The 27,460-nt window shown below is 52.2% G+C and overlaps 1 protein-coding gene across 2 annotated transcripts in view; it reads right to left on the bottom strand.

The window, feature by feature from the left end:
• Nucleotides 1–27,460, bottom strand: part of RAB11FIP4 (RAB11 family interacting protein 4) — a 140,359-nt gene that overhangs the window by 16,211 nt on the left and 96,688 nt on the right. Inside the window, exon 1 of one of the 2 annotated variants that reach the window (XM_032163053.2) lies at nucleotides 27,027–27,190. The exons of the other annotated variant lie outside the window; for it this stretch is intronic. Coding sequence (XP_032018944.1) covers nucleotides 27,027–27,056 — 30 coding nt within the window. The 5' untranslated portion in view covers nucleotides 27,057–27,190. Of the gene's footprint in view, nucleotides 1–27,026; nucleotides 27,191–27,460 lie in introns of those variants that run through there. 2 annotated transcript variants of the gene reach the window in all.

The following is a 27,460-nucleotide window of genomic DNA, read 5'->3' as shown; positions in this document are numbered from 1 at the left end:
ATGTCAACCTGTTCCCAGGGTTCTTTGGTGTGCTCCTCAGCCAGGACTGGCAGGGAACCCTATTAAAGGACGCTGCAGTCCTGAGATTACAAGAAAGGCAACAGAAACAGGCTGTGAAAAGCCTCCTGGAGTCTCAGACAGCTGAAGAAGCTGCTCAGCGACAGGCCTGGATGTGCCTGCCCAGACATGTGCAGCCGTCTGCTGCCACCAGTGAGCTGGCAGCCCTCCTGGGGGTCCGTCCCCACCAGGAGACCCCTGGGCTAAAAATAGATGGCACTATTATAATGAGCCTGGTTCCTGCCTGTGCTGTGATAGGCTGAGCACCAGATGGACCAATAACACAAGCACCAGCGAGCCAGGCACGCCAACAGCAGAGACTGTGGAGACTGAGGTTGTGTAATGAGAATCCCCCCCAGGGTTCCCAGGGCCCCTTCCACCCACATGTCATTAATCTTGTCACATGGCTCCCAACCTATCAGATCTTGTGCCCTAAGCAAGCTCTTCATCTCCAAGCCTGAAGCTGCATCCCAGTAGAAACAAAAGGAAACCAGCATCACTGAGCAGCCATCAGGCTCCAGAGACCGAGCTGGGCATTCACATATTATCCCACCTGTGCTTCATGACAGCTCTTCAGGGCAGTGATCATTATCCCCATTTTACTGATGGGGAAACAGAGGCTCAAAGAGTAGCACATCAGAAGTCCTCCAGCCAGAGGGCAGGGCAGGACAGGGCCCCCCGCCCCGCCTGCCTTTGCATCCACACACTTGATTCCATTTATCCTTGATGCCTCCCACACTTTGTGGATTTTCAAACTTCATGGTGACAACAACGAGAGCACATTTTATAGGGACATGTGACTAATTATGACTCCTCAGCATGCCCCCTAATGCAGCAATTTCCATGTCCATCCACTTAACACCCTCACAGGACACTGCAGGTTAGCATAGGGACACCTAAGAGAAACAAGGCAGGAGGGAGACCAGAAGAGAACTGGGGCTCTCGGAGGACAATGCGCCTGGTCTGTTCTTTCACCTGGCCGGGAAGAACTGCAAACTTTTCACCTTCGTGGCCACACGGGGAGGGAGAGTTCCCCTTGGCTGGGAATGCCCGCCCTGTGGCTCATGCATGAGCTCAGCAACTTGGCAATGGCGTTTCTTCTGGACTTCACCCCAGCCCGATGAGCTGAGCCTCTTTTCCCCTTTCTGTAGGTGAAGGGCCTTGCCTGGGGCCATGTGGGAGTTCACAGCCGGGTCTGGACATGATTCTGTTTCCCCAACACCCACCTTCCCCCTACAGCCACATCCTGGGGAGGTTATGGCCCACCGGCTCCCAGAGGCAGGCAGAGGGCCCAGTGCAGATCAGCATCCTTGCTCCTCAGGTGTCCGACGTGGCCTCTGGCCACTGACACGAGGACACAGAGGTCAAGTGTGTGCCGGGCACTGCCCCACTAACACCTGGCTCATGACATGCAGGTGGAACCGCTGGGCCCTCTCACCCAACGTCTACAGCAGCGTCCTGACACTCTCAGCAGCTGGCCCAAGCCCCTGACCGGGTGGAGAGAGCAAATGGCTTGGCTCAGGCACGGGCAGGGCAGAAGCAGGGGCACCAGGGTCCCACCCTCCAAAGAAGACCACCACCTCCTCAGGCAGGCTTTCAGCCTTGGACTAAGCAGAGTCCACACCTGCCCAGCCCTTCAGCAAGCTCCTCACCTGTCTCACACACCCCATCCCTCACAACAGCCCCGTGCCAGCTGCCTGAGGTGGACAGGGCAGAGATCTGGGATTCATCAGCTCCGTCTGACACCTGGGGAAGATGAGGCTCAGAGTGGGAGGGTGGCTGCCCTGGAACCTCGCAGTTCACAGAGAGCCTGCGGGGACCTGACACCCGGCTGACACACCAAGCCCTCACGTGCTTGGCCACACATGCGCACACACTCTCTCCAGCTTTTTCTCTTAAAAATGGCTGCTCCCAACATTAATACTTTTTCATTCAACCCACAGTTGTTTGTCCAAGGCAATCGGAAATTTTAATTATAACTTTAAAACCATTTCTAGTAGTTTGCCTCCTAAATTCAAATATAATAAAGACAGTTTACCACACGCCTTGGTTAGCCCAGGACAGTACTGGTTTATGCCTGTCCCAAGATCCCCTTGGTTTGGTATTTGCCATGCTCACCCTTGCTCCTCCCTGAGGCCCGAAGTCCCCAGCCCCAGCTCTTGTTTCCCCGGCCCTCTGGGGAAGGGTCTGGTGGAAGCCCTTGCTCCTTCTCCCGCCGGCCTGGAGGGGAGATGCTGGAAGGTGCCAGAACGCAGCCTCTTCTCTCTCCTTGAGCCACCATTCACGGGCTGGGAGAACTCGGAGTCAAACATATTAGGACTCTTCTTGGCCAATTTCCCTTTTGTATGTTTTTTAGATAAAGTTGCAGAGGAAAAGGAAGAACTTGGCCATAATAACAACACTGCCCTCATAAGGTTTCCAGAGGGCCTGGGGGTCACAGGCTTCTGGAGGCGGTGGGTTCCTCTCCGGCCAGGATGCCTGCAGGTCAGCATCACACGGAGCCCCCTGTTGAGCACACTTCCAAGTAGACTGGGGGTCATGGGAGAGGACACCATCACCCCACCTCACCATGCTCGTCAGGATGCCCAGAGAGCTGCCCGCTCACCCCGGCTGCACAGTCTGCGTCCTCACCACAGAGGCGCCCACCCAAGCCTGGCTCTGGAGGGCTGGCAGGAGCGGTGGCGCAGGGACAGGGCCTCCCCAGAGCTCATGTTTCTAGGTGGTCGGGGTCAGCAAGTAAGGCCTGTGCCCAGGGCAGCTTCCAAGACTGCCTCTCAGAGCCCCGGTTTCCTGCCCATTCCCGCCTGCTGTGTGAAAAAGGAGTCCACGCACGGCCGTCCAGTCACCACCCAGGGACCCTAGCATCAGTGACATGTCCAGGCCTGGAGCTTGGCCTGGTGTTCCCACGGTTTGCACGGAAACGCTGTGTCTGCTCTTTTGGGGGCCTTTCGGGAAGGGACAGTGTGGTATCCTCAGGAGGCAGCACTGGGCATCGTCTCTGGCACAGTCTGACTTGCCAGGGCTCCGTCCCTCAAGACCCAGAGCCAGCCCTGAGCTCACAGCTCCCTGTACCCCGGGGCACAGGGCCGGCCACCGTAGGCCCACGGGCTTGGCTGGTACATGGCCACACCACTCCAGGCTTTCTTCCACCTGCCAGCGGACCTGGGGTGAAGGGAGACAGCGGATGCAGTGTGTTCCTCCACAAGCCCCAGGAGGCCCCTGGGGGTGGGCCTGGGTGAGGGCTCAGCTCTAGGGCCTACCAGTCTGGGTTTTGGGCCCCGCTGGCCCAGCCACTTACAAGCCATGTGAGCTTGGACAAGTGACCACCTTTGTGAGCCCCTGGCTCCTCACCTACAGAATGGGGCCAGTCAACTCCACCTCAGTGGCAGCTCTAGGGGGCCACACGTGACAATTTACATCGGAGAGTCGGTCATGGTAGGAGCCTTAAATTCTGACCTGGCCTCATGAGGGGCTACAGGCAACAGAGGCTGAGCTATTCCTACAGCCATGGGTCCCCGGCTGGTCAGCCAGCAATGTCCTGGACAGATGAGCAGCCAGGAGGGACGCCCACCCTCCTCAGAGAAGCCAAGCTGGGGAATTACGTGAGGCCAGGGCGTTCTGGAGAGAGCTGGAGAACAGGATCCAGCCAGCCACTCTGACAGGGCAGGTCTGCACCTCCTGTACCCCTACCTCGCTGTCCCGCTGTCCCACCCTGTCCCCAGCAGGGAGTGGGAACCCGGAGGCACACAGCCTGCCGTGGGGCCCTCTCCAGTCTTGAGAGCCGTGTTCGCCTGCCAGCAGGCCCCAAGTCACCCCTTCTTTTGTAGGAAGTTGGCAAGGGATGAATTCAGGGCTGCTGAAAAGGCCAAGTATCAATACACGTGGGGGCCGTCCCAGCCTCAGAGTGGCCAACAATCCCACACTGTCCACACTCTCAGAGCGGATGCAGCATCTGGTCCTCTCCCTCCCCACCTCCCCCATGGGGAGCCACCTCACAGGCACACGCCAGCACCCTGCGTTTCCCTGAGCTGACACACAGAGTACATGGACCCCGAGTGACCACATATCCACCTTCCCTGTGAGAGCGAGGACCCTAACTGGGTAGCTATGGGGATTTCCACGTCAGAACCCCAGTGGTTAGCACTGTAGAGGCCACATGGCAGGTGGCTGAACCATACTGTACTGCAGTATGATGAGCCGGGAACAGCCCAGCCACAGGACCCGGAGACCTGGGTGCCGACTCTGGTGTGGTCACTGCCTGACTGTGTGATGCTGGATCAGCTGTTTAATTTCTGGGCCTCATCTAAACACAGGGAGGGAACCACCTGCCTGGCAAGGCTGCCACAGGGAACTAGGACAATGCCTTGTGTCATGAGGGTGCGGAACACATGGCAAAAGGAGGCGCGGGGCGGCGTTAAGGACAAGCTCTGGAGTAGATGGCCAGGCCTGAGCCCTGCTCCACCATTCACCATTCATGAGCTCTGCAGCTTCAGGGTTACTGAACTGCTCAGTGCCTTAGTTTCCCCATCTATAAAATGGAGTTAACTGTGATTAGGATTAAATGAGCTGCTACACATCCTAAGCATTTTATGGTCTTAGCACACACAGAAAGTGCTAAAACAAACAAACAAACAAAAACAACAACAAAAACAAAAAACCCTTTGGAGTGCAGTGGTGCAATCACAGCTCACTGCAGCTTCAAACTCCCAGGACTCAAGTGATCCTCCCAGCTCAGCCTCCCAAGCAGCTAGGACTACAGGTACACACCACCACACCCCAAAACTGAACTACTATTGTCGTCATCGTGTTAAAGGAAAACAATCCAGGGTGCCTCCTGGCCTCCTGGCTCCCATGCAGCCCCTGGGACCTCTCCCTCTACCCACCGTGGCTCACTGGGCCGCAGCTCGGCCGGGTTTTTTTGGCTTCAGGAAGCCAGACCTGCAGGTTCCAGAGCCTGCCCTCCAAACATCAGTGCCTCTTTCTCCCCGCCAGGGTCCTCTCCTGCCCGCTCTCATGGAAGGTCGTCCTGCACACGAGGCACACCCTTTAATAAGGGTTAAGATGAGATGCTGCCTGGGGAAGGGAGTCCAAGAAGCTCCGAGGTTCCAGCTCATCCACCCCCAGCCCTGGCAACGGCCTCACTCCCCAGGCACTAACTCAGAGCCAAAGAACAGCTCTGTGGGGACAAGGCAGGGTAAAAAATAGCTTGGGCGGGCACATGCCCACTTCCCTCGCAGCAAGGCACTGGCAGGCACACGTGCAGCGCTGCCGCTGGGAAGGTGTGCATGTGTGTGGTGGGGGAGTCCAGTGGCTGCCCAGGCTAGGCCTGTGAAGAATCTCTCACCCCACTCCCAGCCAACCAACAGCTCTGGAACGAGATGGGCCGGGTCAAGGTCTCACAGGGTCCTTCCTACAGGCAGCAGGAAATTCAGCTTACTGAGCTAACTCACAGGTGCCAATGCCCCCAGGTCCACAGGGAAGGGATGTGATTGCTGGGGCTGGGGTCTTCCACACCCCACCGTGGCGTGGCTGCTCTCATCATGAAAAGGTGGTGGCCGCAGAGACTGGTGCGCAATCTTGGCTGTAACGGACTCCTTCTGCAGCTGCCAACCCTGGCTATGGGTCAGGCCTTGCTCTGCAGATGCGAGGCTGGGTATTTATCAGTTGCTGATAAGAGGTTTTGGTTCAACAGAGAGTTGCCCAGGCACCAGCCAAGGCAAGGGTGGGGATAAAGGGGGTTCAAGCATCCACCCAGGGGCAGTGCCTCGGCCTTGCTTTCTGAACAACAAGCAACCTCAGCTCAGACACGAGGCCTCGGCTCACCCCAACAGAGCCAGGGGTAAGCATGGGAGCACCAGGTCACCAGGTCACGAGGGATTATCCCGCACCGCAGCCAGCCCCGGGGACTGACCACATACTGTGAGATCAAAGCTCTGCAGCCCAGAGCTTCCCGCTCTGATCAGGAAGAAACACTGCGCTGCTACGTTCCATCCCCAGAGTGGCTCAGAGGCCCCGGGGTGTCAGGGAGGGACCCAGTGCCCCATTCCTCCAGCTAAACTCCCTCCCAGGGGATGGCAGCCAAGGCAGGGCAGCTTCCAGACTCTCTCCTCCCAGCCAGGGGCCCCAGGATCCACCTCCTGAAACTCACCCCAGAAAGGGTGTGGCCAGGAGCTCAAGACCACCCCTCAGCAGGGCCCACTGCTCCTGCCCTGGAGCTTCTAGGAGTGGATCTTGTGTAGACACCTGGCTGCTGCGCTCCACTTCCATCCTAAGGTGGGCCTGCAGGCCCCAGGATTGGGGGCAACCGGGACAACTGGGGTTCCCCAGGTGCTCATTCATTTCACATGAGAAGCAAGCAGGCTTTGATTCTTGCATCACCCCCAGAGGGAGGTAATAAATCACCCTATTTTACAGACTTTTTGTAGAGACAGGATTTCACCATGTTTCCTGTGCTGGTTTCAAACTCCTGGGCTTGAAGATGGGGAGACTGAGGCTCTTGGGCAGATTTGGTTCAGTTCTGGATCTGGCACACATTGGCTGTGGAACCTCAGGTTGGTGCTGAACAGAAGAGAAAGCGAAAGCAATGCTTGTGTTTCTCCAGAACTCATGACATTTACATAAAGCAAAGGCAGTCACTCAACAAGTTCTGCTGCTGCACAAACATCACTGAGGAAGGGCTGCTGAAGCCCACACTGCCTTTCTTTCAGTGTTTTCATCACAACTCTTGAGCTGTCTCTCTGATCTCACACCCTCACCCCAACACACACACTGCTGATAAGGCAGCGTCAGAGGAGCCCATAGAGAGGAAGCGGGGTGTGTGCTGAGGCTCCCAGGAACTCAGAAATCAGAGATGTCAGATAGCCTCCTGGGAGCTCAACTAAAAGAGAGATGCACACATTTCCTGAGGCTGAGCAGAGGGACTAAGGGATCTAAGTACTAAGGGATCTAAAAGACAGAGCCTGTCCTCAGGGAGGGGCTAAGCGAGTGGTCTTCTGGGAAGCACCAAGAGGGAGGGCCTGAGGCTGACCCGGGCCACGTCCACCAAGGCACTGGCCAGAGGTGTCAGGTCTGGCTGGCCAGCACATCCAGCCTGCCCCGAAGGCGGTGGGGCCTGGCTCAACATTCCACACCTGTCCAGCCCTTGGCCCCTGTGTCCAAGTTCACGTAGCACCCACTCCCAGGAGCCTGCTGACAGACAGAAGAGAAGGGCTGCCCAAGCTCATGTGAGTGCATTTCTCACCACAAGCGGATCCACTGGCTCTGCACGTCCATCTAGGGACAATCAGTGAGCATGAGCGGACTCAAGTTGTGGGGTGTGGGAAAAGCCAGTAAGATCTGGTTTTCAAGCCCATTAGGATGCAGACCAGACCCTGGACCGTGGTGTGATCCCATTGGAAACATCCCAAACAGCTGGGCCATCCACCGTGGGGAGATGCTCTCACTCCTCTCTCCCCACCGTGCCACTTCCAATAACAAGTGAGCATGTCAAAGGCTGGGAGTTAAAAACGGGCCAGGCGCAGTGGCTCACACCTGTAGTCCCAGCACTTTGGGAGGCTGAAGTAGCTGGATCACTTGAGCCCAGGAGTTTGAAACCAGCATGGGAAACATGGCGAAACCCTATCTCTACAAAAAATACAAAAAGTTAGCCAGGTATGGTGGCGCATGCGTGTTGTCCCAACTACTTGAGAGGCTGAGGATAGAGAATCACCTGAGCCCAGGAAGTCGAGGCTGTGATGGTGCCACTGCACTCCAGCCTGGGCAACGGGAGTGAGACCCTGTCTAAAAATAAATTAGTTAAAATAAAATAAAAAATAAAATAAATTAAAATAAAATAAAATAAAATAAAATAATAAAATAAAATAAAATAAAATAAAATAAAATAAAATAAAATAAAATAAAATAAAATAAAATAAAATAAAACAAAACAAAACATATTACTAAAAATCTAAGCCAGGCACAGCAGTGCATGGCTGTAACCCCAACTATTTGGGAAGTTGAGGCAGGAGGACTGCTTGAACCTAGGAGTTCAAGGCCTACCTGGGCAACATGGTGAGACCCCCATATCTTAAAAAAAAAAAAAAAACCTAATAGATGAGAGAAACGAAGGAATAAAAAAATGCTTGAATCATCCAAAAGGACAGACGACGGATAGCCAGAATACATAAGGAACTCAAACAACTCAATAACAAAAAAACAAATAATTCAATTTAAAAATGGGCAAAAGATCTGAATAGGTGTTTCTCCAAAGACAACACACAAATGGCCAAGAGGTATATGAAAAAATGTTCAACATCACTAATCATCAGGGAAACACAAATCAAAACCACAATGAGATACCAACTCACCCTAGTAAGAATGGCTATCATCAAAGAGACAGAAAACAACAAATGCTGGCAAGGATGTGGAGAAAAGGGAACTCTTAAACACTGTTAATGGGACGGTAATTTTTTTTTTTTTTCTTTTTTTGAGATGTAGTCTCACCCTGTCGCCCAGGCTGGAGTGCAATGGCACGATCTTGGCTCACTGCAACCTCCGCCTCCCGGAATCAAGCGATTCTCCTGCCTCAGCCTACCGAGTAGCTGGGATTACAGGCACACACCACCACGCCTGGCTAATTTTTTGTATCTTTAGTAGAGAAAGGGTTTCACCATATTGGCCAGACTGGTCTCAAACTCCTGACCTCATGATCCGCCCACGTCGGCCTCCCACAGTGCTGGGATTACAGCTGTGAGCCACCGTGCCCGGTCGGGACTGTAATTATTAATAGAACAATCATTATGGACAATGGTATGGAGGTTCCTCAAAGAATTTAAAAGTATCATATGATCCAACAATTCCTCTAATAGGTATACATACAAAAGAAAATAAATCAGTATGTCAAAGAGAGATCTGCATTCCCACATTTATTGCAGCACAATTCACAATAGCCGAAATATGGAGTCAACTAAGTATCTATCAACAGATGAATGCATTTTTAAAATGGGGTGTATATATACACAATGGAATAGTATTCAGCCATAAAAAAGAATAAAATCCTGTCATTTGTGACATGGATGAACCTAGAGAACATTGTGTTAAGTGAAATAAGCCAAGTAGAGAAGGACAAACAGCATGATCTCACTCCTATGTAGAATCTAAAGAAGTTATCCCATAGAAGTAGAAAGTAGAATGGTGGTTACCAGAGGCTGGAGAGGGTAGGAGAAGGGAGGATGGGGAAAGGTTGGTCAACAGGCACAAAGCTATAGTCAGATGGGAGGACTAAGTCCTGGTGTTCTATTGCACAGTAAGGTTACTACAATTAACAGCAATGTGTATTTAAAAATAGCTAGAAGATAGCATTTTGAATGTTCTCACCACAAAGAAATGACAAGTGTTTGAAGTGATGGTTATGCTAATGACTCTAATTTGATCATTCCACGATACATATGTGTATCAAAACATCATACCGTACTCTCTAAATATGTACAATTGTATGTCAATTAAAAACTTAAAGATTATGTGGGATTAAAACTCTACCACATCAGTAATACTTTTAAAGAAAATTGAGTAAACAATCCTATTAAAAGATCAATATTGTCTGAGTAAATTAAAAACAACTACATGCCACTTACAAGAAACACAATCGAAATTTAACAAGATGTAACACTTTTATATCTATGCATCTAACAGTCTCAAAACATAAAGCAAAACTTAACAGAATGGGAAGTGGGAGCTGTTAATTCACCTCTCTCAGAAACTGATGGAACATGCTGAACGTGGCTCACACCTGTAATGCCAGCACTTTGGGAGGCCAAGGCAGGTGGCCAAGGAGCTCCAGGCCAGCCTGGGAAACATAATGAGACTCCATCTCTACAAAAAAAAAGTAAAAAAAAATAGCCAGGTGGGGCATGCCTGTAATCCCAGCTACTCAGGAGGCTGAGGCCAAAGGATTGCTTGAGGCCACGAGTTCGAGGATGCAGTGAGCTATGATTGCACCTGGGTGACAGAGCTCAAGATTCTGTCTTTAATAATAGTAATAATAACTATTATTATTAATATATTATAATAATCATTATTATATATAATGATTATTATATATTATTATTATTATTGATGGAATAAGCAAACAAGAGAATTAGAGAGGACACAGAAGACCAGAACAACACAAACTTCAGACTGATACATACAGAACACTACACTCAACAACTGCAGAATAACACCAGTAGATGAAAGGCTAATGAAAAACTAGATACTCGCACGATACCAAAGAATCACCCTACAGATTGCTGCAAAACACCAAAGCACCCCACATACCTCTACCAGGGAGAACATAGACTACTGTCCCTTTAATGCAGAGATCAAATTTAGCATCACTAATTGGAAAGAACCAGGCGCTGGCCTCCCAATGCGATGCCTAAGAGGTACACAGCATCACCTATAATGTGGGCTTAACGAAGTATTTAACTCAATTCGAATCAAGCCTTAGGATCTAACTTCTACCAAATGGAAAAATGGGATAGAAGAAGAAGTTACACATCACCACAGGGAAGATGCATTTCTAAAGGTTGAGGCAGGTTGGAAGAAAAGGCATTTCTAACAAGTTCTCGGGTGATGTGGATGCCACTCGTCCCAGGACTACACTTTGCAAACCACTGTTCTAGATTAACTGAGAGACATAGAAACCGAATTATTATCCTTGATTAGATCCCAGATCAAACATACAAACCACCACCCAGCTGTAAAAGACCTTTTGAGGATAAACAAGATGGACTCTGGAGTAGATATTGGGTGATATTAGGGAATTATGCTTAATTTTGTCAGGTGTGTTAATGGCATATAGTTGTGAAGGAAAATGTCCTTAGTTTTGATAATTTTAGTCTAATTTCTTTTCAAATGGCTCATTTGAAAAGAAACTTGGTTCATTTGAAAGTTACAGGCCAGGCACGGTGGCTCACGCCTGTAATCCCAGCACTTTGGGAGGCCGAGGTGAGCCGATCACGAGGTCAGGAGTTCGAGACCATCCTGGCCAACATGGTGAAACCCTGTCTCTACTAAAAATACAAAAAAATTAGCCGCGCGTGGTGGCGGGCACCTGTAATCCCAGCACTTTAAGAGGCCGAGGCGAGTGGATCATGAGGTCAGGAGTTCGAGACCATCTTGGCTAACACAGTGAAACCCCATCTCTATTAAAAATACAAAACAATTAGCCAGGCGTGGTGGCGGGTGCCTGTAGTTCCAGCTACTCGGGAGGCTGTGGCAGGGGAATGGCGTGAACCCAGGGAGCGGAGCTTGCAGTGAGCCGAGGTCGCGCCACTGCACTCCAGCCTGGGTGACAGGGCGAGACAACGTCTCAAAAAAAAAAAAAAAAAAAAAAAAGCAGCAGCAGTAGCAGTAAACATTATATGAAAACATGAAAAAAGAGCCTGCCCCAAATTTGCTGAACTAGTTAAGGAAAAGTGTTATTGCCTGTCTTTTGGATAAAAGGTGTTTTAACTAGGATGGGATGATATCTCATTACTGTTTTCATTTGCATTTCTCTGATGATCAATGATGTGAGCACCTTTCATATGCCTGTTTGCCATTTATATAAATTACATATAATAGAAATGTCTATTCAGATCTTTTGCTGATTTTTTGATCGGTTTATTCGCTTTTTCCTGACAGGTCCGGCTCTACTTAAAAGGATATGAAAAAGTGAAGCCATCCTGAAAGAATACTATCCTAGAGGGTAGAGTCCACAGAAACTGGAGCCTGAATGGACCAACATGAGCTCCGAGGATGAAATGAGAACAGAACGATGAGCAGTCTTGGTTTCAAATGATCAGATCAAGCGGCAATGGATGGCTGAGGTCATAATAATGATCCGGCCTCTAAAAGACCATTCACAGTCATAAGAGTCCTAGAAATGTTTCCAAATAGAGCAGGTGGTCAAGAGCCATCCCCATGGCCCTCACCCATGGGCCTTTGCCTGAAAGCAGAACTGCCTCCCCTTTACTCTGCCCACCCTCCTCTTCCTCTTCCCCCTCCCCTTGAAGGAGGTTCCCAAGACCCTTTTCTGTTATGGGCTGAATCCTGTTCCCTCTAAAATTCATATATTGAAGTCCTAATCCCTAGTACTTCAGAATGTGACAGTATTTGTTGATAGAGTCTTCAAAGAGGTAATTCAGGCCGGGCTGAACTGTAGGCTCAAACCTACAATCCCAGCACTTTGGGATGTCGAGGTGGGTGGATCACTTGAGGTCAGGAGTTTGAGACTAGCCTGGCCAACATGTTGAAATCCAATCTCTACTAAAAATACGAAAATTAGCTGGGCATGGTGCCACATGCCTGTAGTCCCAGCTACGCGGGAGGCTGAGGCAGGAGAATCACTTGAACCTGGGAGGTGGAGGCTGCAGTGAGCCAAGATAGTGCCACTGCACTCCAGCCTGGGCAACAGAACAAGACTCTGTCCCAAAACAAACAACAACAAAATAATAATAATAATAATAAAGAGGTAATTCATTTAAAATGAAGTCCTAATGGGTGGGCCCTCATGCAATGTGACTGATGTCCTTGTAAGAGGAGATTAGGACACACACAAAGGAAACACCATGTGACGACACAGGGAGAAGATGGTTGTCTGCAAGCCAAGGAGAGAGGCCTCAGAAGAAACCAAGCCTGCTGACACTTGATGCTAGACTTCAGCCTCCAGAATTGTGATAAAACACACTTTGGTTGTTTAAGCCATGCAGTCTGTGGTCCTTTGCTATGACAGCCGCAGCAGACCAATAGACCAATATACCAATATCCCTTCTCCTCCCCTAGGAAGCCTTCATGGAAACCCCAACCCAAGCTCAGTCTGGATTTTTCACCCACCTTCTCACCCTGATAACAAAAGAGAATTTTTTCAAGGTCAATTCAATTCAACCTTTTTTTTTTATTTTTTGAGATAGAATCTTGCTCTGTCACCCAGGCTGGAGTACAGTGGCACAATCTCAGCTCACTGCAACCTCTGTCTCCTGGGTTCAAGCAATTCTCCTGCCTCAGCCTCCCAAGTAGCTGGGATTATAGATGCCCACCAGCACGCCCGGCTAATTTTTGTATTTTTAGTAGAGATGGGGTTTCACCATATTGGCCAGGCTGGTCTTGAACTCCTGACCTCAAGTGATCCACCTGCCTCAGCTTCCCAAAGTGCTAGGATTACAGGTGTGAGCCACCTCACCCAGCCAATTCAACCTTTAAAGAGAACTACAGATGGTCCTCAACTTACAATGGTTTGACTTACGATTTTTTTTTTTTTTTTTTTGAGGCAAGGTCTCACTCTGTCAACCAGGCCAGAGTGCGGTGGCACCATCTCAGCTCACTGCAACGCCCCCCTCCTGGGTTCAAGTGATTCTCCTGTCTCAGCCTCCCAAATAGCTGGGATTGCAGGTGCCCATCACCAGGCCAGGCTAGTTTTTGTATTTTCAGTACAGATGGGGTTTTGGCATGTTGTCTGGGCTAGTTTCAAACTCCTGGCCTCAAGTGATCCATCCACCTTGGCCTCCCAACATGCTGGGATTACAGGCCACCGTGAGCCACTGTGCCCGGGCTGACTTTGATTTTTCAACTGTACGATGGTGCAAAGTGATCCACAGTCAGTAGAAGTCGTACTTCAAGTACCCATAAGAGCATTGTTTTTCACTTTCAGCATAGTACTTAATAAACTGCGTGGGATGGGCCAGGCGCGGTGGATTATACCCAGCACTTTGGGAGCTCGAGGCGGGCGGATCACGAGGTCAGGAGATCGAGACGACGGTGAAACCCCATCTCTACTAAAAATACAAAAAATTAGCTGGGCGTGGTGGTGGGCGCCTGTAGTCCCAGCTACTTGGGAGGCTGAGGCAGGAGAATGGTGTGAACCCGGAAGGCGGAGCTTGCAGTAAGCCGAGATCGCGCCACTGCAGTCCGGCCTGGGTGACAGAGCAAGACTCCATCTCAAAAACCAAACCAAACAAAACAACAACAACAAAAAATAAATTGCGTGGGACATAAAACACTTTATTGTAAAACAGGCTCTGTATTAGATGATTTTGCCCAACTGTAGGCTAAAGTAAGTGTTTTGGGCACATTTAAGGTAGCCTAGGCTAAGCTATGGTGTTTGGTAGGTGAGATGTATTAAATGCATTTTTTTCTTTTATTTTTTTTTAACTTATGATACTTCCAATATACAATGGGTTTATCGGGACGTAACCCCATCAAGGAGCATCTGTAACTGGATTTCCAGAACCTACTCAAGAGACTCAGGGATTTATTTTTGGTCTGTCCTAAAAAAAAAAAAAACAAAAAAACAAGAAGTTGTATTGTCTCATTCTCTTTCATGATTAGTTTGAAATACTGCTACTTCTTAAGAGATGGTATTTTGTTGAAATCAAAGCTTGGTGAATCTATGATTATCAGGATGGCATTCTATAAACACTATATCTAAGTAAGTTATTTCCATTTTCTTTTTTTTTTTTGAGATGGAGTCTCACTCTGTCACCAGCCTGGAGTGCAGTGGCACGATCTCGGCTCACTGCAACCTCCGCCTCCTGAGTTCAAGTGACTCTCCTGCCTCAGCCTCCTGAGTAGCTGGGACTACAGGCGCCCGCCACCACACCCGGCTAATTTTTGTATTTTTGGTAGAGATGGGGTTTCACCATGTTGGCCAGGATGGTCTCGATCTCTTGACCTCGTGATCTGCCTGCCTCAGCCTCCCAAAGTGCTGGGATTACAGGCATGAGCCACCGTGCCCAGCCATTTCCATTTTCTTGTGCGTTCTCTCAGTAGTATAAGCATTCTATTTCAATTTTAGAGAAGCATATGCACAGTTCAGAGACATTAGAATTGTAAAGGCAATTTTTGTTTGCCCAAAACTGTATTTAGTATAGTTATAAGACTAATGTAAAAGGTATTTTACCTACACAGCGATTGCTTTACAAGAGAAGAAATCAGCAGTTAGCGCTGGAGCCACAGGCCCTCACACAAGGAGCCTTTTATCCTGGGTCAGGCTGCCTCTGTGACCAGCAGCGCTCAGTAACTGAACAAGATATTACCAGTTTCTCCGTGCCAGACAGTATTTCTGGCTACTTGACATCTGGAGCATTTTCCTCCCTCTGTTGTGGTCAGTGTGGGAAGGAGGGCCGCTACTGCCCCCGGGACACGTGGGCACCCTGCTCAGAGGGACGCCAGCTGGCCTGTGACATGGCCCAAACCCGAGCCCCACCCCTGCCACTCCACAGTGGTCTAGAGCTGGTTTGTAACCAAGGTGCAGCTGAATTTAGCTCAGTGAATCATCTCCAAGGAAAACCCACAGAGAAAGTGAACTCACCTTTTAACCAAGTCCTGGATGGGGTGTGACTGTCCCAACAATGCCCTGGGTCCCAGATCTGAGTGCCCCGTAAGCCCCTTTCCTAAACAAAAAGGGTCTGAAGAGGCTATCTAGCCTACCCTCTGCCCTGCAAACAGAGCCAACGGCCTTGATTTTCAAATGGGAATGTGGACTTCGGAGGCAAACTGTTGGGGATTATGAAAACAGAACTTAAATTGCTTCCACATCTGGAAAACAAACCCAGCAGCCAGCCCCAAGAATTCCAGGAATGCCAGCTCAAAGAGAAGCTGCAGGTCAGGGGAGGTGTTTCCTCCTAGTTTTCAGTCCCCCATCACCTACCTGAAGCCACAAAGATCTCCTGTCTACAAATGGCTGGTGGAGCCACAACTCAGAGAAAGAAAACAAAGTTGACATATTAGGGCGCCTACCACGTGGCCGGTCTGCTCTGTGCTTTACAGAGGTGGTAAACTCCCTGCAAGTAATTATCATTTTCCTCCTTATAGATGGGGAAATGTGGCTGGGTGCGGTGGCTCATGCCTGTAATCCCAGCACTTTGGGAGGCCGAGGCGGGTGGATCACGAGGTCAGGAGATTGAGACCATCCTGGTCAACATGGTGAAACCCATCTCTACTAAAAAATACAAAAAGTAGCTGGACACAGTGGCACGTGCCTGTAATCCCAGCTACTTGGGAGGCTGAGGCAGGAGAATTGCTTGAACCAGGGAGTAGGAGGTTGCAGTGAGCTGAGACTGTGCCACTGTACTCCAGCCTGGCGACAGAGTGAAACTCCATCTAAAAAAAAAAAAAGAAAGAAAGAAGGAAAAGAAAAAGTGGGGGAATGGTGTCCAGAGAGTCTCATCCACTTTCCCCTGAAGTATCCTGCAGTTTTTCTCTTTACTCCCCTTTGGAGTCACACAAAAAGTTGGGGCCATGCAAACCCAAATCAGGAGTTCCCTAATTTCAATCGTCCCATCTAAATTCTCAGAAAAGATTTCCCAAATGCCTACTGGAAGCTCCAGTTCCCATACAGCCACTGCATCTCTGGTTCCCCCAAGGAAAGCATGGACCAGAGGTCCCAGCAACTCAAGCGTCAAAAGCGAAGTAACACGCTGCAGCTGAATGGGGTGCCTATAAAGGGCTCTCCTGGTTCTTGGAATGGGCAGCTATTTTTTGCTACAAATTATAGCTTTTCAAGATGTGGCTTTTTGAAGAGAGGGCTTAATTACTCACACAGCCAAGAGTCTGTGGGGCTTGCTTTGGGGGCTCCATACTTTACTATCATGATAAGAGGAGTGATGATAAAAACACTTGACTCAAAGTGAAGGTTTGGGAGGGAAAGCAGTGGCTCAGGTCAGCTCTTTCTCCTGGTAGAGTCCACCAGGTAGATCAGGCTACATTTTCAGGGGAGTGCCCTCCAAAGAGGTGACATGGAACTTTCCAGAGAGAGGCCACTATCCAACTCAAGGAGAGCATGCCTGGATGGAGCCAACCCACGGTCCAAAGCCAGGGTGGGTTTCCATGGGTTCCCACCCACCTCCCCCTCCGCCACAGAACCCTCAGGCCTTCGACGGCCTGAGGCACTGATGTTTACCCACAGCCAATGGCCAAGGCTCCATGTGACCCGCCCTTCTGGAGCAGGCAGGTCAGGGTCAGCAGGGTGACTCTCCTCCCAACCCTGCAGGGCCTCCTGCCAGAGCCCTTGGTTTTTATAACCCTCTCCTCCTCCCTGCCCCATCTTCTGGTACCTCCCATCAGCACAGAGCCCCCATGGTCTTCCCAGCAAGCTCAGTTCAGGTGTCTCTCTTTGTCCTATGGCCTTTGCTAGACCCAGCTACCCAAGCTTCGTGTTCCAGAAGCTGCTGTCTTGCATGGGGGGTTGGGGGATGTCACTCAAGCATAGCTGGCCAGGGCTCAGCTTAGGGCCTCTGGCCAGGGCAGGCTTTCCCGCAGTGGGGACAGGTGAGAGGACATTAGGGGCTCATGGGGTGGAGACCCTCCCTCCCAGGGAGTCCATTGGGAACCCCCTCTAAGAGCTTGTGAGCTCTCCACTGCCAGGCCCAGCTCCTGAGAGCAGCTCGCAAAGCCCCTTCCAGCAGTTCTCAGCCTCAGGACATGCTCTGCCTTTCCCCTTCCCTAGTACCCCGGGCTCCAGGGCACCTTTACCCACCCCAATGCCTCAGCACGTGCTGCTTCTTATGCACAGGGGGCATAAGCACCACCTCATCAAAGACGGGGCTTCGAATCTCTGACACTACACACAAAATTGAGGAGGTCGGCCTGCTGGCTTTCATTGGAATCTCAAGAGGGAGATGGGCAGAGAGAAGATCTCCGAGGAAAACAAGGTTTCAAACCATCACCTGCTCTTAAAGCCTCCCTCTAGCCAGCAGCTCACGCTCAGCCCCTGCTTGGGGGCCACTGTCACCCAGACATCCCCATGTGGCTGTCTCCTGGTGCCTCCCCAACTCAGCCCCGACTTCCATGAACAGCCCACACCTAACCCTCTGTACTACTCCAGCCAGACCCTGTGCAGCCTTGTCACCTGCACCCCTGCAGGTGCCGACTGGGTGCCCACACCACCACTCTTCCTCCTCTCTCTCTGTCCTGCCCCACCCCACTGCAGCCCAGCCATCCTGAAGGACAGGGCCCCTGACACATCCTGCTCACACAGGCCCCCGTGCCTTTGCCACTGCCCCCTGCCCAGAACTCCTCCATCTGTCTCAGGAGCAGTGCCACTGGCTGGCACTCCCCGAGATCCTTAGCGCCAAAAGAAGCACAAAGTAGTTTTGTTTTGTTTTGTTTTTGAGATGGAGTATTGCTCTGTCGCCCAGGCTGGAGTGCAGTGGCATGATCTCGGCTCACTGCAGCCTCCGCCTTCCAGGTTCCAGCGATTCTCCTGCCTCAGCCTCCTGGGTAGCTGGGATTACAGGCGCCTACCAACATGCCGGGCTGATTTTTGTATTTTCAGTAGAGATGAGGTTTCACCATGTTGGTCAGGCTGGTCTTGAACTCTTGACCTCAGGTGATCCGCCCGCGTTGGCCTCCCAAAGTGCTAGGATTACAGGCATGAACCATCGTGCCTGTCCACAAAGGGGTCTTAAACATTTGAGAACAAGGAAAGCATGCATCTGCTAAGCACCTATCGTGTGCCAGGTGTTTCTGTGCATCAGCCACTGTTTAGATAAGAATACACAGGTTCAAGGAGGTTAAGTAATTTGTGAAAGGTTGCAGGGCTGGGATTTGAACCAGGTCTGATGTTAACGCAGCAAGGAGGGTACAGAGAATACCAAATGCTCTCAGCGATACGACATCCAGCACCCCATGGACAACACTATGCACTGGAGTGGACTCAGGCTGACCCTGCAGCCACGGGAACAGCAGTTAGCAACGCTGATGGTACCAGAACTCGGACTTGAGCTGAAGCTTGCAGGGACCACGGCACACTGGGCTTCTGAGGTCTGTGCCATCCAGGCCATCAGGTAGAGCCCTTCTCCCCTTTCCCACCACAGGGAGCTTCAAAGAGGCTACATGTGGGAAGACTTTACAGAAAGGGAGAGGAGCGATTTGAAAGAAAATTGCTAAAAGGAAACACATGTGAAAATGAAAACTCAGGCAAAGGGGGAGAAGGACGAGGGAAGAAGAGTAATGTCCAAGGATTATAAACTGAGTCAAGAAGCCCTTAGAACACCAGTTTCCCTCTGCTCCCTTGGGAAGGCCAGTGACCCACTCCCTGCCCTTATTTTCCCTCTTAGCCCAGATGGAACGGGGCAGACCTTAGATGATACCCAGCAAGAGAAACAGGGAACGTTGCCTTGCACACAACCATGACAACTGTGGAGCCACGATTCATACGTGGTGGGAGGAAAATCCTGAGGCTCAGAGAGGTCGCTCTACTTTGCCAAGGCCACACAGCTGGTGAGCCATAAAGCTGGAATCTAAGCCCAATCCAAGCCTGTCCCCTCGAACCACATCAGCGTCCCCTCATATAATCTGCCACCACTACAAGGTGGCTCCACCTGCTTCCTTGGAGGAACTGGACAAATTATGTAAGTTCCCCAGAGGTTACCTAGTTTCTATTTCATTAAATCTGAGACACCTCTGATTTTACAATGCACCGTCATTTCAAGTATGCCAAGAAAAAGGCGCTGTCAAATTATAATAATCCGCAAATGTGCGACACATTCCAATTTAAGATGTTAAATGGAAAAAAAGGAAAGGAAAAAAAGAATGTGCCTTAGAATCCCAGAAAATACCATGTGAGTGTGAGTGAGGAACAGGGATTCAGTCACAGTTCCGCAGACTGTGTGTGCAGTGAAGGGCAGTCAACAACTCCACACAAGCACATGAGCACACACCTGCCGCTATAAAATCCTTCTTTGCTAACAACTGATGCAATCGTGCAGATAATCATACAAAAATGTGGTGGCCAGACCTGCCTTGTCAACAAGAACCCTCATTTCACCAGGAGGCCATCAATTCAAGGTTGCCTAACATCAGTCAGACGAGTCAGGCACAGGGGCTCATGCCTGTAATTCCAGCACTTTGGGAGGCCAAGGTGGGAGGACTGCTTACGCCTAGAAGTTTGAGACCAGCGTGGGCGACATAGTGAGACCTCATCTCTACCAAATGAATAAATAAATAGCTGGGAGTGGTGGTGCACCCAGCTACTCAGGCAGCTGAGGTAGGAGGATCACTTGAGCCCAGGAGGTCGAGGCTACAGTGAGCCAAGATTGTATCATTGCACTCTAGCCTGGGCAGAAATGTGAAACCCTGTCTCAAAAAAAAAAAAAATCAGTCAAGTGGAGGCTGTCCTGCCCACCTAACCAGCCAGGCTAGGCCAGGCTAGCCAGCTTCGCCTGAGTGGAGCTACAGACCTGTGGGCAGCCAAGCTGGATGACTCTGTGGTTAACTACCAAGGGCAGTCACCCAGTGTGGCTGGGCGGCGGCACAGCCTGCACCTTTTTGTCTGGCTTTTCTCCAAATCTCCTGGGGCATGTGGCCAGCCAGAGCCTCAGCATTTTAATAAGGCAGATGCTGTGGGCTGGCAGTGGCAGACGGGCAGCACTGCTCCAAGCCAGCTTTTCCAGCTAGGCACAGGTGAATGGACAGGCAGGCCCTGTCACGGATTGCCACGCAAATGCTAGTCACTTCATCCCAGACCCAGAATCTGTATCTGCAGAGCCCAAGCAGGTTTGTTAAAAACACAGAAGCTGGCTGGGCGCAGTGGCTCATGCCTGTAATCCCAGCACTTTGGGGGGCTGAGGTGGGAGGATCACCTGAGGGCAGGAATTCGAGATCAGCCTGGGTAACACAGTAACACCTCATTTCTACTTTTTTTAAAAAAAATTAAAATTAAAATTGAAAAAAAAGATTTAAAAACCCACAAAAGCTGAGGAAGTAGAGTTTTGCTTCTCTCACAAAGGCCCTTGAGTAATGGAGTTTTTCCCCTGCCACCTTCCTGTTTGGGCCATGACACTCCCCGGCAAGACATTCTGTTAGGTGCGAAGGTTATCAGTCACAACAATCAAACCAGCGGAAGCCTGCAGGAACTAAGAATAACAGCTCACCCCAAAGCACAGTTTTAACTGCTTTTCATACATTTACATATTTTAGCCTTACCACAAACCCTGTGAGGGAGGTACTAGCCTCATCCTCATTTTACAGGTAGGGAAGCTGAGGCACAGAGAAGTTAAATAACTTGTCTAAGATTCCACGAATAGCAAGGGGCAGAGCCAGGATTTGAACCCGAAGACAGCCTGACTCTGAAGGCATTTTGGTGCTAAACTGGCCTGACTCTCTAACCATCTAACCATCCATGAGTGCCAACTAAGTAAAGGCCAGAACCTAGACTGGGCATATTAAATCACCAGGGCTCATTTTATTTTCACCATCACCCTGCGAGGCAGGTGCTATTATTGACCTCTTTCTACAGGTTGGGCACCCCAACCCTCAGCCACCCCATAGCAGGGGGGTGGATGAACAGGATGCCCCATCTGAATGCTGCCTGACACGGAAACACACACGTGTGTGCACACACGCATATATGATCTGGGGCCCTAAACTGGACAAACTAAACCCAAAGCTGCTGCCCAAATGTGGGAGTGACTCCCTGGGGTCCTTAGGACCCCACAGAACCATGCTGCTGCCTGCCCACAAGCAGAGGGAGTGAAGAAGGAGGCCAGGGAAAGTGAAATCAGAAGGGTGAGGTCGCTTGTCCAAAGTTCCACAACTAGTGAGCAACAGAGCCAGGATCTAGACCCAGAAGTTTTCTGGCGCCCATTTTTTCTCCTTAAGGAAACAGGCATCGGGTGACAAAGCGTGGGATGAAGCTGCCTGTGTCTTAGGTAGGCATTTCTTCCAGGAAAACGAGGGAGCAGGGGGCAGGGACTTGCTGCTATTCTCGCTCCTATTCTAGGAGGGAGACTTGAGTCTGGTGCAGAGGGCAGACACCCCTCAGCTCCCTTACCCCAAGCTCACTGGAGCAGCAGCAGCTATTTGAAATGTGGGTTCCCTTTTCATGGTATCAGGCTTGCAGAGCGCAGGGGGTGGGTGACCGCAGATGACTAAAGAGAGAGAGCCCGCCCACTCTCCCACACTCCAGTTCTGTTTAGACCTTCCTCTTTCTGGTACCTCAAAAGAGAAAGGCTCCCATGAGCAGAGTCACAGATATTAATAACTTCTACAGAGCTTTGTTTTCATCTGAATTAACGTTTATGTTGTTGGGAAAGAACCCACTTGTCTGGGAAGATGAAGCAGGTTAAATCAATTAAAAATGTGACCAACAGTTGGAAAACTTCCCGTTTCTTAAGGTAAGTCAAGAAGTGGGTTTGGAAATGCTGGCATGACTAGCACTGGCCTGCCGGGCGGATCTGGGCTGGAGGTCACCCAGACCCCACAGCTCTGGGACACCACAGTCACCCCTGACCTTCATACGACCCTTGTAGGCTGCACATCTTTCTGGTTGCCTATGTTCTCCTCCCCGTCTCATCTCCTTTCCAGGTCGTGGGAAAAAGTGAAGAAGTAACCACCCAGGCTACCTGGGTGCTCAGGGGGGTTCTGAGAATCTGAGCTCTTGGTCATCAATGCTCTTGAGGGGGGCTCAGCTCCCGAAGCACCAAGATGCTCGGGACCCCTCTGAACAAGGCCAGCTGGGCGCCCCCAGCATCCACTCAGCCTTGAATGGGGTCCACAGAAGCTGGCCAATGACAAATTCCATTCAATTAACAGTATTATGATGAAGCCACAAACACTTGGGGAAGGACTGCCATGTGTAGTCAGACACTTGGCATGAGAAAATGAGAAAATAGCTCCAAATGAAAACAGATAAGGGTGCCGTCCAGGCTTTTGGGGGCACCTTCTCTGCAGCCTGCCACCCAGTGTGGACTCCAGATCACGCTGCTTGGAACCGCAGTCAGGCCCAAAGCTGCAAATCCTCCTAGGAGAACATGTGCTGGCCAGGAGAGGTAGCCAAGACACCCTGCTGAAGCCCCACCCACCAAAAACTCAGAGGGCACCCCAACCCTCAGCCACCGCATAGCAGGGGGGTAAACAGGATGCCCCATCTGAATGCCGCATGACATGCAAACACACGTGTGTGTGTACACACATATATATGATCTGGGGCCCTAAACTGGACACACTAAACCCAAAGTTGCTGCTCAAATGTGGGAGTGACTCTCTGGGGTCCTTAGGATCCCATAGAACCGTGCTGCTGCCTGCCCACAGGCAGAGGGAGTGAAGAGGGAGGCCAGGGAGCCCTTGAGAATCAGACAAGAGATGAGGAGACAGCCTGGGTGGCACAGGCCAGAGTGTGGAAAACACGGGCAGGCTGCTGGCTGCTTTATGAGCCTTGAGAGCAGGACCTGTCCCTGCCCGATAGGAGCTGACCCGTGGGAACAGCAGGCAGGCCAGGCAGCTGTCAGAGACACAGCTGTATGCACATCGCCGGTGTGTCCTTTGCTGGTTTGATTCGTGTGGTGGCAACAGCGTAGTCTGGCAGGAAACGTTTCCACGTTCACATGGACAGGCTCATCTGACCCGACTCAAGCAGAGGGCAAGGAAGTCCGTGGCAGCAGTGGCCACAGAAGCCTGTCCTCCAGAAATGCCTCAACGCCCAAATCCCCTCGATGCGGAGGCTCTGAGGAGGGCAGAGCAATGGAAGACAGCTCGTGCCTGTGGATTTCTATTCTCACATGTACTGTCAGTCCCCTCTCCTCCTCCTCCTGGGATTCTGGGTTGTCACAGCATTGGGTGGTCCCCCATCTCTCTGAGCTTGTCCCCTGTCCCCCCAGCCCTGGCTTGCTCTCCAATCACATCCTGTCTTGTAGTTCTGTGGACAGACACAGCATGCCAGCCACCGTCCCACCTCAGGGTGCTTGCAGTTCCTCTTTTCTCTGCCTGTACCTCTTTCGTCAGGATGTCACCTTCTCAGTGAGGACTTCCCTGTCTGACTCTGAAACCCAGCACTCCCTCCCCTTCCCTGCTCTCCCTCCTGCCAACTCCCATGATCCGGGTTTTACTGGTCTACCTGCCTCACTGCCATCCTGTGAGCTCCTTGAAGGCAGGGGTTCTCGTCTGTTTTGTTCACTGCTGTATCTCCAGTGCCCAGCACAGAATCTGGCACAAAGTAGACAACCAAGAATCTGGCGAATGAATTCAGTACCACTTGTCCTGTACTGGGAGATGTGCTGGGGGCTGAGCGAACAGAGATGGGGAAGCCTCCGTGTCCCGAAACGCCTCTTGGTGAGGGAGACTGTGGTACCATTCAGGGGCAAAGATCGTACGACATCCAGTAAGGCACCGGGTGGGACTGCCAAATTGGCGTGCCTGTCTTGTGGTGCCTAACTGGTATGGATGGGACCACCCAATAATCCAGCCATGAGACCTGAGACGAAGTAACTGGGCATTGATCTTCGAGGCCAGTGTTTGAAGCCATAAGTGCCCAGTTCCTGAGTCAAGAGCCAGCAGAGCTGACCCAGAGGAAAATAGAGCCCAGCCCCGGGGATTCTGTATGCCTAGCAAGGCCAGGGCACTGTGCCCCACTGCTAACACCAGGCAGCAGGCACGAACAGATAAAGATGCTTCGGCTGGGTGTGGTGGCTCATGCCTGTAGTCCCACCGCTTTGGGAAGCCGAGGCAGGCGGAACTCTTGAGCCCAGGAGTTTAAGACCAGCCTGGACAACATGGCAAAACCCCATCTCTACAAAAACAAAAACAAAAATTAGCCAGATGCAGGGTGGCACAAACCTGTAGTCCCAGCTGAGACTGAGGTGGGAAGATTGCTTGAGCCTGGGAGGGTGGGAGGCTGCAGTGAGCCCTGAACACACCACTTGATTCCAGCCTGGGCCATAGAGCAAGACCCCGTCTCAACTCAATTAAAAAAAAAAGAGATGCTTCCTTTTCAAACACAATGAGCCCTGTGCCAGGAGACAGCATGCCCTTTCCCGTTCGGAGATGCCTGCCTTCTGGGGACTGCTCACCTGCTATTTCATTGGGAGCCTCTCCTGCCCCCTTCACCCCCTCCTTACCCACACCCGAAACATATAAAGTGAAATTGCGAAGTCTCCTCAGAACAGAATCAGTTGTGAAAAACCTCAGCATAACAGTTTGCTCAGAGCAGGGACTGCCAGATACCTATGGGTGCAGATGAAGGAGGGAGTTGCAAGGGCCCCAGGTGAATGGAATGGCCAAAGAGAAAATCTTGGGTCTGAAGCAGCCTGCCTACCAGGAGGGCAAGGGGCTAGGAAGGCACTAGCATGTTTTAGGAGGGGCACAGATGGTCGGGAGGGAGAGTGGGGGGCGGTGGAGTATCTCAAGCTGCAGCCCAGAGCCTTCCGAGAGCAGGCTGCCCCTGGAACCCCGAAGGAGGTGGCTTAGAACCCACTGGGCCCTCTAATTTCTTCTGCTTTTCCTCCCCCACTTGGCGAAAAGTCCCTTCCGAAGGCAGGCTCCAGGCAGTCTCTCCTACAGACCTCCCTTAGGGCAAAGGTCATGCCTCCCAGCTGGTACACCTGGCCTGGCTAGTCCCGCCCCTCGCCTCCGGCCCAGTCTTATCTCTTCTACTGGCCTTAGTCATTTACTCCACCCCCTTCGCCTAAGTCCAGTACCCCTTTCAAATTCCGAAGCTGTTCTCCACTACGCATTTGTCCAAGCGTGCTGCCTCCTACAGTGAGGAACCCAAGCGGCTTCCCTCCCTACGCCAGGCCACACTCTCCCGTGAAGTCACAGGGACCTCAAAGACAACTGCAGGCAACTTGCAATCAACTTAGAAGAGCCGGGCAGGCCCAGAGCAGACCCAGTATTCAGACTGCCTGAGCTTGCAAACACCTTGAAGGCAGGGAAGTGGCCCGTGTGTAATGTTCCCTGGGAACATAATCAACAGTCCCCGAAAGCCAGAAGGCAGGGTAAGGTTTGGGCCAGTGCCAGGGTGCCAGCACCTGGGGGAGACCCCAGTCAAAGGCAGCGACTGAGGCACTCCACCAAGGCAACGCTAGTTGGTGGGGGGAGGATATGGGGGGGAGTGAGAGCGCTCCTATTGCAGAGGTCTAGTGGCACACAATTAGTACTGCCTCCGACCCCTTCGAGTCTCCTTTTTCCCATCCCAGCAACCACCGTAACCACCTTTCAGCTGGGACAGGACCTGGGGATGTTCCAAGGAATGTGCCTGCCCCATTGCTTTTCAGCGTCCCAGGAGCCCAAGCCAATGCCATCTGCCTCCTGCCCTGGGAGGGCAGGGCAGAGGTTTGGTGGATCACCAGGAACCAGCCCAGGGTGCTGCCACTCCAAGACCTGGTGGAGGCTAAGTGCAGAGACAGGACCCAGACCTCTCACATGACTTTGAGAAAATCAGTCAAGGAAAACTGGCATGGCCCTCGGGGCGAGTGAGGTGTCATTTCCAGCCCTCTGTGGGAGAGCAGGGTGAGGGAAAAGGGAAAGAGGAGGCACTGGAGAGTTTGCACAGGCGAGGAGTAGGGTCCGGGGCTGTGTTGGAACCCAGTTCCCCACAGCACAGACACGGTCTCCAGAGACTGCGCCGCCAGGACCTTGGAGACACTTGTCGCCGGCAGAGAGAAGCGGCTGTGCCAACAGCTCCCACCACCGGGGCAGACTGGCCGCCTCAAGGGCCATAACACACCTCCCACCACGGCAGCTTCTCGGCTTGGGGAGAGGCAGGGCCCCGGCCCCACACCACGACCTGGGCTGGCCCCGAGGACTACCCCCCTCCACCCGCCCAGAGGGACGGGGGAAGCCAGGAAACAGGCTCTGTGCAGCCGCCAAGAGCTACAGGAAAACTTCGCGGCGCTCAGCCCCCTCGGGGACCCGGCCCACGGGTACGGCGCTGGGGACCACGCCGATCCCGCAAGGGCAAGAGGGCTGGGTCGCTGCGGGCGGAGGTGGGGCGCGCCGTCGGGTCCCCAGGGAGGCGCCCCAGCAAACGAGCCCCCTTCCCAGCCCACTAAAAGCACTTCCTGGAACTGCGCTGGGGAAGGAGCCGCCACCCGCGCACCTGGCAGCGGCTTCTACTCGCGGCCGAACAAGCTGGCTCAGGTAACCCAACCTCCCAGGCCAAGTCCGCTCTCCGCCAACTTCCCGGGGCCGCGGGCCGGGCCCAGCCAGGTGCGCGCCGCCGGAGCCCTGCGAGCGCCAGCCCCGGGGCCGCCGCTTACCTGGCTCCCGAGAGCTGGCGGGGTGCGCATCCGCGGGCCGGTCCCCGGCAGAGGCGCGGAAGCCAGCGGGCGCTGGTCGGCGGCGCGCGCGGACGCGGCGGGCAGCCCCGAAGCGCAGGAACAATCCCGGCCCCGCCGCCGCCGCTCGCACTTCTGGGCACCAGTGGAAGGCGCGGCCCCGCCCCCGCCCGTTGCCGGGAGACCCGCGTGGGCCGAAGGGCTCTTTGTATCAAAGCTGCGGTGACATCACAAGGCGCCTGGGCCCCGGGACTCGGGGGCGGGGCCTCGCGCCGGGGCGGGGCGGGGGCGGGGGCGGGGGATCGGGACGCGGCCCGGGAACCCGAGCCGCGGGGCGGGGCCCAGGTAACCCCGCCCCCAAGGTAGGGGCAGGTGGCTCCAGGGCGCGGACCAATGGCCGCGTGGCCGGCCCCGCC

This window comes from Hylobates moloch, unplaced genomic scaffold (assembly GCF_009828535.3).
Source record: "Hylobates moloch isolate HMO894 unplaced genomic scaffold, HMol_V3 SCAFFOLD_10, whole genome shotgun sequence".
Lineage (NCBI taxonomy): Eukaryota > Metazoa > Chordata > Mammalia > Primates > Hylobatidae > Hylobates > Hylobates moloch.
Note: the sequence above shows the minus strand (reverse complement) of the source record. Positions and strands in the feature narration are given on the sequence as shown.